Here is a 12,500-nt window from a genome sequence, read left to right as displayed (position 1 = left end):
ATATTACTCACAGATGGCAAATCAGGAATGATGACTCTAAATCCAGCTTTTAGAAAGTATTTTATGTGTGGCGCGTATCGCAATCCATAATCTCCAAGTCCTGCCGGTCAGATAGGCTCCGTAATCAGAGAACTCACCATGAACAAGCACCAAATCTTTGCCTTTACCTCTACCACCTCCTTCCCAGCCACCTGAAGGTGGCTCATGCATCTCCCAAGTACTATATGCCACCCATCTTCCCCCTCGTTTGACGCCAGAATCAAGTTCTTCGGGGGTGAGCGAGATGTCCTCGGCATGAATGATCTGCGTTGTGTCATAGGCTTCATGATACGACCGGAACGAGTCGAATGGCCGTAAAAAAACTCGGCGATAGTGATGAGAAACAGTAGGATCATTAACCAGCTCAAGGTGAGGCGGGTGATGGGGGAGAAGATAGCGGCCGTAGGCTTCAACAGCCAGTAGTGAGTGAGCATAACGACATGAAGATGGATCTTATGACTCACTGGGATCTTTGACAGTGTACAGATTGCGGCGGACAAGATGAGGTTCGATGACCTCCCTGCGACGGAGGATGAGCATTGTTGATTGTCACCATGATCGACTGAAGAAATGATCACCCGAACCACGACAACATACCAGATGGGATTGTGAAGTGGCATGGCAGTAACGAATTCACAGGGCAGAAAAGCGGAGCGGGAAGGGTGCGAATGGCCTGAGAGACGGAAGATGGATGTGTGTTTGTAGCAGGGGGAACACAGTGGCGACTGATGATCCGTCTGATGTTTACGAGTTTGACATCCGATAACACCGCGATAATCAGTGGGTGAGGTTTGCTGCGGCTGTCACGGAAACGTGCCTCCTTTCATGACACCCAATCAGCGCTAGTCAAACTGCTGCACGTCTCTGCTGATCGCCATGCAGCGTTCCAAGAGCTGCATGCCATACGGAGAAACGGCATGTCTGCATTCTCGAGGTCGTTGGCGAATGATGGACACAGCATGTGACGCCAGCGTGATCAGCAGTAGATTGCCGTTCGTGATCCAATGCATGGTTTGCTTCCCCGGAAAGACGAGGAAGTGAGAAGAAGGGGATGTCATGGGGGGAGTATGCGGACATGCGGTGGAAATGTGCATGAAAAGTGAATATAGGATGTGTGAATATGGGGTGTTTGTGGAGAGGAAGCTGGGTCGTGTATTGCATCATAGCTCATAGGCAGCAGCGTCCGAAGCCGAATGGAGGTTCGTTTCACCCGCTCCAAGGGTCATTACCAGTCTTTAGGGATATATATATTCGTACATAACACATAGATTCATACGTATAGCTGTTCTCGTACATACATTCCCAGACCACAGCATCCCCCTTCTTCGCCACAAAGGATCCATCCACCAGCCGACCGCCCACCGTCTCGTGACTCGCCCAGCGACGAGCCGAACCTATCATTTTTGCTCCATTCAATTCACTTGGATTCTTCGCCCTTCTACGATCCACAACCCCCAAGTAAGTCCCTCTTTTCACCTCCCTGATCCTTGGCCTTCGGAAGCATCCTTTCTCCCGTGTGCTTCGCCAGTCGTTGGCCAAACTGCTCTGGGCTTCTTTCTCATACGCTGGCGCCTTTTGTGCCCCTCTTCCTCTTCGCCTCTTTCGGCTTTTGGGCCAGCTATATTAACAGCTGTTGGACGGGTGCATACCCCTTCGACTCCATCCGCCCCCCAAAAAAACCTTGCCCAATCCCGAAAACACCTTCGCCATGCCCCTACAGCGCGCAGTTTCAGATCCCACTGCCCTTGTTTCGTTTCGAGCTAACGATGACCCGTCTGTTCACTTTCGCCCGCGCCCAAAGATCAAGCCATTCCCAACGAGCCCTAACACATACCAGTTATCTCCTTCACTCCAACTTCGTTCTCCCAAGCAGCTTCTACTAGACTGGAGTGACGACCTTCCTGTTATCAACGAGCTTTACATACAAATAACCGACATGTCTTCCCAGCCCCTCGAGAAGGCCAAGGTAAATTTTTTTTCTGCAAGCTGTACACTCCAACAACACAGACTGATTACCCACTTGACCAGCTGCCTGTCCCAAAGAATCTTCTTTTCATCGAAAATGATGTCCCGCCTTCTACCACCCCTTCAACAGCGACTACTCCCACAGACCAACAACAGGACCCCTTTGCCCAAGCTGGCGATAAGGCAGAACTTCTCACCCGAGCTCTCCATGAGAGTCAAGCCCCTACAAAGCCAATGAGCCCACCCAATGGTGTGCCAAGGTTGGGCAAACTTGGACAGCTTGAGACAAGATTGCCAGATATCAATGCGGAACCTAATGAGTATTATGGCGGAGCACAGGTAACCAGTAGGGCACGAACATTCAGCAATGTAAGTCTCGTGTCTTGCTCCTCCAGGAACAAACTGACCCGCAATAGGTCGGTGTCGAGGGTGAATTCAAGCGTCGGCCTATGCAAATGGGCGGTGAGAAGATCTCTAGGAATCGCCGACTTTCGCATGGTGAGTACTACGTTAATGGCGTATGCTGATAATGAAGACGAGAGTACCCCTTCTGCCCCTAGACGCTATTTAATCGATGTCGAGGAGACAATGAGACTCGTGTTGGAGCAAGAAGACACGGATAACAAGTGAGTCGTATCATGTTGAACCCAATCTGACTCGTACAGCTTCCAAATTTCTATCTATGATTCGGGTCCCAAACTTCTCTCATTGGGTACGGCTAGTTCTAATGCCCATAAAACCTTTGATATCCGGGTGTGTCCGAAGATTTTTGCCGTTGACAATAAACACTGAAATGCGTCGTGGTTAGGGCACATATATGTTATCGAATCTTCTTCAGGAACTCGCACTTGCCCGAGACTATGGACGCAAGCGCATTGTCTTGGATGAAGCTCGTCTTGCCGAGAATCCCGTGGACCGTCTCTCTAGAATGATCAAGAACTCATTCTGGAACAGCCTCACTCGACGCATCGACGCAGAGGGTCTTGAAATTGCTTGCGCGGATCCCAAGAATAGAAGCCAGCACGTGCGAGCCAGAATTTATATTCCACATGGAGAGGATGAAATGGCCGAGCATTACCGCCAAATGTGCGTCTCCTCTCAATCACTAGCTGCATGATACGCTAACACACCAACACAGAGCGAGAGAGAAACCCAACCTCAAACTCGAGGTTGATATCCTTCCCAAAGAATGTGACAGTCCAGCTTTTGTCAAGACTCTCAACGATAAACCAGGCATCCTCGCTCTTGCAATGGATAAAAAGGTTGACGCAAACGGCAAGACTCACCTAGAGGCTCTGCCATTTGTCGTTCCCGGTGCAAGATTCAATGAAAAGTATGGTTGGGACAGCGTAAGTAATAGATCACATCAGACTTGCAAAAGTAACATCTAATCATGTGCAGTACTTTATGGCCCTGGGCCTCTTGGTAGATGGCCGGATCGACTTGGCCAAGAGTATCGTCGAGCATTGTATTTTCGAAATTAAATATTACAACAAAGTTCTCAATGGTAACCGATCATACTATCTCTGTCGATCTCAACCCCCTTTCCTTACAGACTTTGCCCTTCAAATCTATAATCAGCTTGACCGCAGCAAGCCAGCCGAAAACAAGGAATGGCTCAAGCGCACCATTCAAGCCGCTATCAAAGAGTACCACAGATACTGGATGCAGGAACCCTCTCTCGACGTCGTTACTGGCTTATCTCGCTACCGTCCTGATGGCCTAGGTATTCCTCCTGAGACTGAAGCCAGTCATTTCACTCACATCCTCCAGCCGTATGCCCAAAAGATTGGGATCTCTGTGAATGAGTACATTGATGGTTACAACGACGGGACAATCAAAGAACCTGAGCTTGACGAGTATTTTTTGCATGACCGAGGAGTACGAGAGTCGGGACATGATACCTCATACAGACTCGACAGAAAGTGTGGAGATCTGGCGACTGTCGATTTGAACTCGCTCTTATACAAGGTAAGCTATTACTATGACTGACACTACTGTCGCTAACGGGGCAACGTAGTATGAATTCGACATCGCTTCGGCTATCCAAGTGGCCTTTGACGACGAACTCATCCTGGAGGAAGAGTTTGAATTGTCTCCCTGGCCTATCACCGCCGAAGCCTTCAAGGCCGGCGCCACCTACGAGCTCTCGACCAAAACTCCTCAGACGAGCAGGCACTGGTTTGAGCGGGCAGCTAAACGCAAGGCAACCATGGATGAGCTTTGCTGGAACGATGGACAGGGAATGTACTTTGACTATGATACCAAGCTCAGGAAGCAGGCGCGATATGAGTCCGTCACTTCGCTCTGGCCTTTGTGGGCAGGCTCTGCTTCGGAGGAGCAGGCTTTGAAGCTTGTGTAAGTAACCCAAAATTGTTCGTTATGAAGCATCACGACTCACATGTTTACAGCCGCAACGCCTTGCCTAAATTCGAAGTTGCTGGTGGTCTTGTATCTGGAACTGAAGAATCGCGTGGAGTAATCTCGTTGGACAGACCTAATCGTCAATGGGGTGCGTACTTCTGGGGTTCATCCGGCACGTGCTGACTATTAGTGATTAGACTACCCTTACGGTTGGCCTCCTCATCAAATCATGGCATGGGTTGGGCTTGAACGTTACGGATTTGTAGACGACGCATCCAGGCTGGCGTACAGGTGGATCTATATGTGAGTTGTTGAGCTGGTTGTGTCAAAACATATTAACACTTGACCTATAGGATGACACTATCCTTCATGGATTTCAATGGTATCGTTCCTGAAAAGTTTGACGTTGTCGAGCTTAGCCATATGGTAGATGCCGAATAGTGAGTGAATATGCTCACACCTGATTCACTTGGAAGCTGACCGCCATTCAAGTGGCAATCAAGGTACTGATTTCCGATATGTGCCGAGAGAAGGTTTCGGGTGGATGAACGCTGCCTATCAAATCGGTCTTCAATGCCTGTCAACTGGTATGAGACGAGCTGTTGCTGCTTGTGTACCCGTTAGTATTCCAGCAAACCAACCACAAGGGCTAAGCTGACATTAAAATTTTAGCCTTGGGTTTTCTTCAACCTTCCTGCGCCGGACTTCACATCTGCCAGGAAGCGACGTGCTGAACGAGAAGCCCGAGATGCCGAAGCAGCCGCATCCGGTCATGGTGGTGTGCCGAAGAACGAAGTCCATAATGAGCCTCCTTCCCTAGAACAGGCCATTGCCAGCCTCAAACTGGAATTAACTGCTCCGTATTCGAAATCGGTCAACAAATGATAAGGAAAGAATGCGGAGAAACATTCTTGACGGTACATATAGTCATTGCGCAATCAATTCTTGTAAAGCATGGATATGGTGATGTAAATTAATCATTAACTACAACGTCAAGCAGTATGCCACTTCTTCAAAGAAATGACCTGGACCCGATCTGTTTATACATTCGTGATGAGAATCGTACTATTAATGGTGTATATCAAATACCATATATGATAAGCCTGACTCAAGCAGAGAACAATAGTCCTTATACAAACAGACAAACGGACAGTACTCGTACACCTAATAAATAGTGTTACTTCTTTTGCCAGCAGAAATCCGACTTACCAAACGAGTTTCAACAAGGAGAAGCAAGATCCTTTCTTCCTTCCTTGACCTACTTGATATATCCTTTGTAGGCCACTGAACCTTGCATGATGACGAAAACTGAAGCTAGCATACTACCAGTATACTCACGTAGAAGGCATAAATAAGGAAGATCGTCTGCTGTATTACTCCTGATGACTTTCTACCCCTACTACACCTTTATACCTCCAATAGTTCCCTAATAACACGCAACCTCTTATTCGTCTTTTTACCAATCCCGCTGGTTTATTCCAACTGCGGTCACCATCACAACTACCATAGCAATCCTTGACTCACATTATTACTCCCAAAGAATAGTGTAGCCACTAACAATCACAACCTCATCTGATCAGAGGCGCAGCACATCCCTTGACGGAACACTTACTCGCAGCTAGTTTCTGTCTCCCTTTCAACCCGTCTGCACCAACTCAATGTCGTCGGTTCCGGACCTGACAACAGGGAGCTACATACCCCGACATTGGAGGACTGGTCCAGCATCCTCGACCATCACCACGGGCACCTCTGCTCCCACAATATCTTCTTTATTAGCAGATAAGTTTAAACATGCGAAGGACTCAACGTGGGACAGCTTAGGAGGGGCGAGAAACTGGGTTGGTAACAAAATGAGTAACCTAGGAGATTATATTAAAGGTATGTATGTATCTTGAGAACTCTGCTGGCACGATCTGTTAACCGGCCCTGATAACTGCAAGTACCCTCACCACCATCCGCAGAGCCTGTTTACGGAAGTAGCAGGGTATCTTTCCCTTCTTACCTGGGAAGCGATGATTCTACTACCACCATCAGCAGCTCGTTGGGTACCCAAATGGCCACTGAGACCGCTACACCATCATCTGCAGCCCCTCCATCTGTCGCGCCTACAAATGCAGTATCTTCCTCCGCCCCCCCCAGGCAGATGCCCACTAATGCCACTGAAAGTACAAGTGCCGCTAGCAGTTGCAATGTCACGAGAACTCCTGAAGGTTGTACTTCCTTCGACATAGACATTAGGCAAATGAACTTGGAGGAAGGAGTTGCAATAATTAGTACCGGTGATGATGGACCTGCACATTCCGTAATTATCACCAGAGATATTAGTGAGTGTTGAGGGCTTCTATAGGCTTTTGCGGGCATTAACCTTGTGGGAATTATAAGATAATGTTATCAACATTGATGTGAATAGGTTGACAACTGATCATACCAGGCCAAATTCGTCAACAGCTCCTACAGCACCCAGAAGCATCCTACGACGACCACGGACAGAATCTGGATTGACCCAAGATTCTCAAGCTTCATTGCCAACCCCATCATCTGTATCGCAGTCTCATGCCCAGCCATCAAATGGTACACCTCATTCCAGGTCAGTAAGGCTGGATTGGCATCCAAGGATGATTGAACAAAGATTGACGAATGGAACAATCTTTATAGTCTATTCGAGCTTGCAAGTAAATCGTCACTTTCCTACTCTGGACCACTACTTGTCTCCGGGGAACCACCGACCCCGGGAGATGACGGACAAAGAGTATTCCAAGATGTCAGCGTGCACGATTATTGCACAAGTACCAATGGTCTATCTGGTCTGGATAAACCCCTTACGGCCTTTGAAAACATGTCTTCGTTTATTCAAAGACGTTGTGAGTGAATCACGATGATTTTTTACAAAGCTTTGTTATTGACATGGCATCTTTTATTCTTAATAGACCGTCGGGACGACGGGTCCATGATATTCAGTCGAAAGGAGGCTAACGAACTCGCTCCCTACTTGTTACAATCGGGGAACGACGGCAGTGAAGACTCTCGGGCTTTGATAGGTTTTGGCCTCGATGATCTTATTGTTAATAGGGTCCTGCCATCCAAGAATGAGTCCGAAGGAGATACAAGTCGATCTACCACAGTGGTGTTTATAGATGACATGGAAGTCCCCACTGCGACCGAGGCTGGATCTGGCGTGGACGTAAGCGCGTGGACAGGCCACTCTTTGAATGAATGGTTGAGCGAACGAGTGGCACCTACAGATACATTCGGCTCGCAGTCCGATATGTCAAGTCTTGCTGATGGAAAAGAAATGTTGAGCGATGTCCGATCCTTGGGCAGCCAAATGTGCCGCAGACGTGAGTTTACCTGTACTTTATCTTACCAAGACCAAAAATAGGCTTACTTTCCCATTTGGGGGTTGATTAGATGGCATTGATTCGGATCCAGACTTGACGACATACTTTTCAACTCGGATAGGTACATACATGACCGATAGGATGCTCTTCAGTGGTAAGCGGGAAGTCACTCCTGGTATTCTCGCCGATGCGGATCACATCCTTTTCAAGGCCAGATCTGCAGTATCCGGAATGTCAGAGGATGAACGCATGTCTACACTCTTAGGACGAAATGCTCCCACTTTGAGCCATTACGCAAGCCAATCGACAGCTTCCTGGACTCCATCAACTGAACCTGTGACATCTCAACACTCGGGCCATTTGCTATACACTGACAATAGCTGGTGGACGCCCAGTGCCCCAACATTTCAAAGCAGCTCGTCTGTTGAATCACCGTTGACTTCATCGACATCCAGTGGCGTTCCGTCTACAGGACGATCGGTCCGTTTCAATCCCTATGTCGAAGCCGTTCACTATGAGTAATTGGTTCCTGTTGTTTCCTGAGATGTAGCTGTTGTTGTTTCTTCTTACATAAATGTATAATTTCGCTGAGGCTGGTACGAATTTGAGATTGAATGCCACTTTCTCCACAATTTTTTTTATATGGTAGTCACACAAACAAAGACTACCACTCCTTCCTTGTACATACCCAGGCCCAAAGAGAAACTTTATGCCCTCCTGTTGCCGAATCTTCGACCTTGCAGTCTTGATTCTTTTCAAACTTCCACCTGCTTTTGCTCTTGCCAGCCTCTTCCAACTCTTTCATCACTTTTTCCAAAACAACATCCCTTCCGATACCCTTTTTCACTATACTTGTTCCCTTGTACCCGAGGGCACTCTTTGCCCAAATTATTATGGAGTCTTGAAGAGCGCCTGGTATATCTTTTCCCTGCCACGACTTGACAAAGACTGGGTCTGCTACCCCTTGAGTGGCTAGAGTTCCAACAGAAGGTAGGCTGAACTGAATGGGGAAGACAGGTAAAGGTTGGACGAAATCTGCCTGCAGCTGGGAATAAAACGAGTTTTGCAATGAAGTTGGGGTTGCCGGAGAAAGGGTATATGATGTTTCAACAATCTCCAGCTTGCCACCCAGTTTGAGCACACGAGAAGCTTCCTCCAATAATTCGACCCATTTTGACTCGGGAATGCCTAACCCAATGAGGCGGATATGGACAAAATCAAAGGCGCCCGAATCATATGGAAGTCCATGCAGACTATGAGAGCCCGGCGGGTTAATCTTGGTCAATAAGTTGGCAATCATCGTACACTTACAAGTCCGCTCGCTGCCAAGTGATGCGATCCTCTATGCTCTCCCATAACCCTTGGTCTTGCTCTGATTCAGTGGTTGTTGACCTCCTGGCTGTTCGTTCAGCCGTGGCCAGGCGGGACAAGTCTACTTGGCACCGTACCAGATCCAGTCCTACTATACTAGCGTTCGGCCATGCAATAGCTTGCGATATAGGCCACAAGCCGGATCCCGTACCAACCTAAACAGGGAAATTTCAGCAGGAGCATGATTTGGCAGAAGCCAACTCACGTCCAAGACAGATTTAGGATGTTTTTCAAAAATGGTAAAAGTATGACGATTGCCGCTTATTTCAAACAGTGTTTCATGTAGTCTCGCTTCTCTGCAGATAATCAGCAATTGACAGACTTGCCCGATTCACATGATACTTGCAGGTCCAGGACTTGTCTTTCCCATCCAACTTTGTATACGTTAGCCACTTGTTCACCTTTAGCATCTACCCAAATTCTCTTCCCGGGCAAGCCAGATGACGTTCTGGTGACTTTCCACCCTTCCAGAGTACGCTGTAAAGATATATTATAGTCATCCTTCAAACTCTTCTTCAGGTTCGAAAAGTTGGTCGAGATACTTTCGTTGCGCTTCAATGCGCTCTTCTTTTCTGTATGACCAGCAGGCTCGTCATGCTGGATTATAGGGCCCTTCCAAGCTGAAAGTGGATGTCCTATGGCATAGGGAAGAACATTGGATATGCTCGGGGTAAGGTAGACTTTGCTTTGTGAGGCTGCTGCATTAGCTGGGCTTTTGACTGCACCCATTACCCGTCCGCGAGAAGATAGAGGGCTAGTGCTGCTGTTTATGGAAGGAGAGTAGTTGGTTTCTTTCGCACAAGGCGTGTCGATTCGGAGATTTGGCAGATTCGTCAGAGACTTCTATGGGTGCCAGGGAGTTGGGTGGGGAGTGTCCAGGGGGGAGAAGGTCTATGCACAGACACCCCCCGCCGCGCTGCAGCTTCCAACCCCAACACAGCGCCCGTGCGCATCAGACAAAAGGGCGCTGTATTATACCGCGTATGCACATTGCTACGGAGACTGTCTCCCAGGGCCAGCCCGCGCCCGGCAATGTCTCTATATATATGGTACGGTTACAGCTTTCTGCAATCTGCATCTGCTATTTACGGTTCGCGATTGCGGCCCAGCGCTTACGGCGAAGCACGACACCACGGAAAGCGAGCACCGGGCGCAGATCGCAGTGGGAGGGCTGCGCTGGCTGATAGCTGATATCGGCTTTGTGCTGGGTAGTGCGTGCATGTAGTAATAGCCTAATCCATTTATATATATTTAATAGTCGGAGGTAATCAGGTGCTGGAGACGCATCGCGCATATTATGACATAGAACATACATGATGATGACATACAGCCTACGTAGCATTCCTACAGTGGCCTACAACCATACAGTGCAGCGGGCACAGCCACGGGAGTACGGACCCGCAGGTACGCCAGCCGACGCGACGACGCGTTTTCTGAACTACAAAATTCGCCCTGCGGCCCCGCGGCAAGCCTCCACCTCCACACTCCACAAGTCTTTTCGCTCGGCACCTGCGCTGGGCATTTGATTTCCCTTCGTCGAATGCCAAATGACAGAACCACGGGATAATAAAGCCAGCTTCCGGACTACTTTCCAAAAAGCCGACCATACAAAGCACAGAGTATGGATGCCGTACCCTTGATCCGTCTGCGATCGCCTGCGTACAATTACACTTCCCTGGTGCCTGCTTGCGAGCATTCCGGCTGTATGACGTGGGGCACAAAAAGTCTTTTCCGGCCTTCCGGTACAGATGGGATGACCATATCGCTCGATGGCTGATGAGAACAGTTCACATAGAATATATATATAGCGGCATGTATCTCGTCAATTATCCCTCAATCCCAATACCTTACAGCTTTATACCAGTACAAGCAAGGCCACCTGCACCACATACCTTTTACCATGTTCACCAAAGCCGCCATCGTCGTCGCCCTCGCTGGCACTGTCAATGCCGCTCTTTCCATCAACACTCCTGTATGTCTTCTGCCCTTTTTCCGCAACTTATATTAGCTCAGCTGACAACTATTACTTTAGGCTTCTCTCATTGAATGCCAGCCAGCCTCTCTTTCTTGGACCGGCGGCTCTTCCTCTCCTTACTATCTTGCCGTCCTTCCTGGTGGCCAAGTCTCTGCCTCTGCTGTAGGTCTACAAATCTCTAGTTTGTGTATATATATAGCTGACGGCGATACTATACGTTATAGATCGAGAACATCGACACTGTTGACTCCACGTCGTACACTTGGACAGTCAACATTGCTTCGGGCACGAACATGTAAGTTCGAGCTGTTTTTTTACTTCACAGGTCTCCTATCGCACACTGTACAATTCCAAGCCTCCTCTGTCATCACGTTGTGTCGGGAGGGACTGTGCTGACCTGCATTCCTTGCCCTTGTAGCACCATCAGAGTCACCGATGGCGGTGGCAACATAGCTTACTCTTCCCCTGTCGTCATCCAGCAGGGCTCTAGCACTTCCTGTTTGACTTCCAGCTCTTCCTCCTCTGCAACTGCGTATGTCTTTTTTTACAATCAAGTCCCCGGGAAGACTTTGCTGACAACATCAATTGTGCTGGGGAATAGCGCGGGTGGCTCTTCTTCTGGTGACTCTTCTGCTTCCACCACTGCCTCTGGCTCTTCTGCCTCATCAGGCTCTTCTAGCTCTTCTGGCTCCTCTGCCTCCGCTTCCTCCTCCTCTTCCTCTAGTGACTCCGGAGCCCTTCTCACCAAGGGCAACGCCGGTGTCGCTGCTTCCATCTTCGGTATTGTAGCGGCCGCTTTCGCTGCAATCGTTTAACAAGATATAATTGGACAGTGAAGACTTTTTTTTATTTGAAAGCAGAATGACGAGTTGAAATGGAAGAATGACCATTGAACATTTGTAGCTAGTTTGATTGGGCTTCTGACATACAATCTTTTAAAGATTTACGAGTACGAAATCCCCCCCCCCTAATGATAGTGTGATGCAGCATTTATTGACTTCCTTTTTTTTAACGTCGGTCCTCGTCAAGCATTGTACAAGTTATCGGAACTACGTTCACCATGGCTCTCAGCAGTTTTTTTCTTTACATTGGCCAGCTGGCCATCTCTAAATAGATTGATGGTGTCGAAAAACTAGGCGTGTGGGGCAGCAGGCCGGCACGATAATAACAAGCAGTAGAAGACGGGTGATAACGAACTGAATGCAATGATGATGGTTAGATTATTTTCTCGACATTTTGCCGTCGCGGAATGAGAACGTAAAGACGTCATCGAGACGGAAGAACCACTCGCCGGTGGGTTTGGTTCTTTGATAAGTTAAAGCGGCACGCCGACGCCCGAACTCTAGCTATAGAAAAGGTCCACCAATGCAACCATCCTCTTCTTTTTTCATGTCTTCGTTCCTGCTTTCTCATTCACCGTTGTTAACCTATGGTTGTTGATTGTTAAG

At 48.4% G+C, this 12,500-nt stretch overlaps 5 protein-coding genes and 1 non-coding gene; 4 read left to right on the top strand and 2 right to left on the bottom strand.

The window, feature by feature from the left end:
- The window catches only part of CNAG_03786 (lysophospholipase), a 2,430-nt gene extending 1,192 nt beyond the window's left edge, over window positions 1-1,238 (bottom strand). Inside the window, exons 1-4 of the mRNA XM_012192063.1 lie at window positions 637-1,238; window positions 504-559; window positions 138-446; window positions 12-100 (exon numbers count right to left, since the gene is read on the bottom strand). Coding sequence (XP_012047453.1) covers window positions 12-100; window positions 138-446; window positions 504-559; window positions 637-659 — 477 coding nt within the window. The 5' untranslated portion in view covers window positions 660-1,238. The remainder of the gene's footprint in view (window positions 1-11; window positions 101-137; window positions 447-503; window positions 560-636) is intronic.
- CNAG_03785 (alpha,alpha-trehalase) lies at window positions 1,239-5,457 on the top strand. XM_012191833.1 has 15 exons: window positions 1,239-1,497; window positions 1,841-2,005; window positions 2,068-2,373; window positions 2,421-2,502; window positions 2,540-2,630; window positions 2,670-2,757; window positions 2,813-3,090; window positions 3,143-3,353; window positions 3,406-3,975; window positions 4,025-4,362; window positions 4,416-4,516; window positions 4,566-4,671; window positions 4,722-4,808; window positions 4,861-4,987; window positions 5,041-5,457. Exons 2-15 carry the CDS (start codon window positions 1,976-1,978, stop codon window positions 5,251-5,253), a joined length of 2,628 nt encoding a protein of 875 aa, XP_012047223.1. The 5' UTR covers window positions 1,239-1,497; window positions 1,841-1,975; the 3' UTR covers window positions 5,254-5,457.
- A 149-nt stretch (window positions 5,458-5,606) lies between these two features.
- CNAG_03784 (hypothetical protein) lies at window positions 5,607-8,300 on the top strand. The gene is made up of 7 exons (XM_012191832.1): window positions 5,607-5,644; window positions 5,698-6,246; window positions 6,309-6,692; window positions 6,751-6,955; window positions 7,024-7,229; window positions 7,296-7,706; window positions 7,777-8,300. Exons 2-7 carry the CDS (start codon window positions 6,027-6,029, stop codon window positions 8,226-8,228), a joined length of 1,878 nt encoding a protein of 625 aa, XP_012047222.1. The 5' UTR covers window positions 5,607-5,644; window positions 5,698-6,026; the 3' UTR covers window positions 8,229-8,300.
- CNAG_03783 (hypothetical protein) lies at window positions 6,634-10,361 on the bottom strand. XM_012191831.1 has 7 exons: window positions 9,424-10,361; window positions 9,283-9,373; window positions 9,018-9,232; window positions 7,988-8,959; window positions 7,754-7,923; window positions 7,609-7,680; window positions 6,634-7,538 (listed from the first exon to the last, which is right to left on the bottom strand). The coding sequence occupies exons 1-4, from the start codon at window positions 9,804-9,806 to the stop codon at window positions 8,371-8,373; spliced, it is 1,278 nt and encodes a 425-aa protein (XP_012047221.1). The 5' UTR covers window positions 9,807-10,361; the 3' UTR covers window positions 6,634-7,538; window positions 7,609-7,680; window positions 7,754-7,923; window positions 7,988-8,370.
- Window positions 10,362-10,581: 220 nt separating this feature from the next.
- On the top strand, window positions 10,582-12,055 carry CNAG_03782 (hypothetical protein). XM_012192062.1 has 5 exons: window positions 10,582-11,049; window positions 11,110-11,214; window positions 11,277-11,347; window positions 11,471-11,584; window positions 11,654-12,055. Exons 1-5 carry the CDS (start codon window positions 10,978-10,980, stop codon window positions 11,865-11,867), a joined length of 576 nt encoding a protein of 191 aa, XP_012047452.1. The 5' UTR covers window positions 10,582-10,977; the 3' UTR covers window positions 11,868-12,055.
- A 374-nt stretch (window positions 12,056-12,429) lies between these two features.
- The window catches only part of CNAG_12169, a 343-nt gene continuing 272 nt past the window's right edge, over window positions 12,430-12,500 (top strand). The window contains exon 1 of the non-coding RNA XR_001045448.1: window positions 12,430-12,500. This exon is cut by the window's right edge and continues 272 nt beyond it. This is a non-coding gene — a non-coding RNA (hypothetical RNA).

This window comes from Cryptococcus neoformans, chromosome 2, assembly GCF_000149245.1.
Source record: "Cryptococcus neoformans var. grubii H99 chromosome 2, complete sequence".
Taxonomy (NCBI): Eukaryota; Fungi; Basidiomycota; class Tremellomycetes; order Tremellales; family Cryptococcaceae; genus Cryptococcus; species Cryptococcus neoformans.
This window is presented reverse-complemented; position numbering and strand designations above follow the sequence as displayed.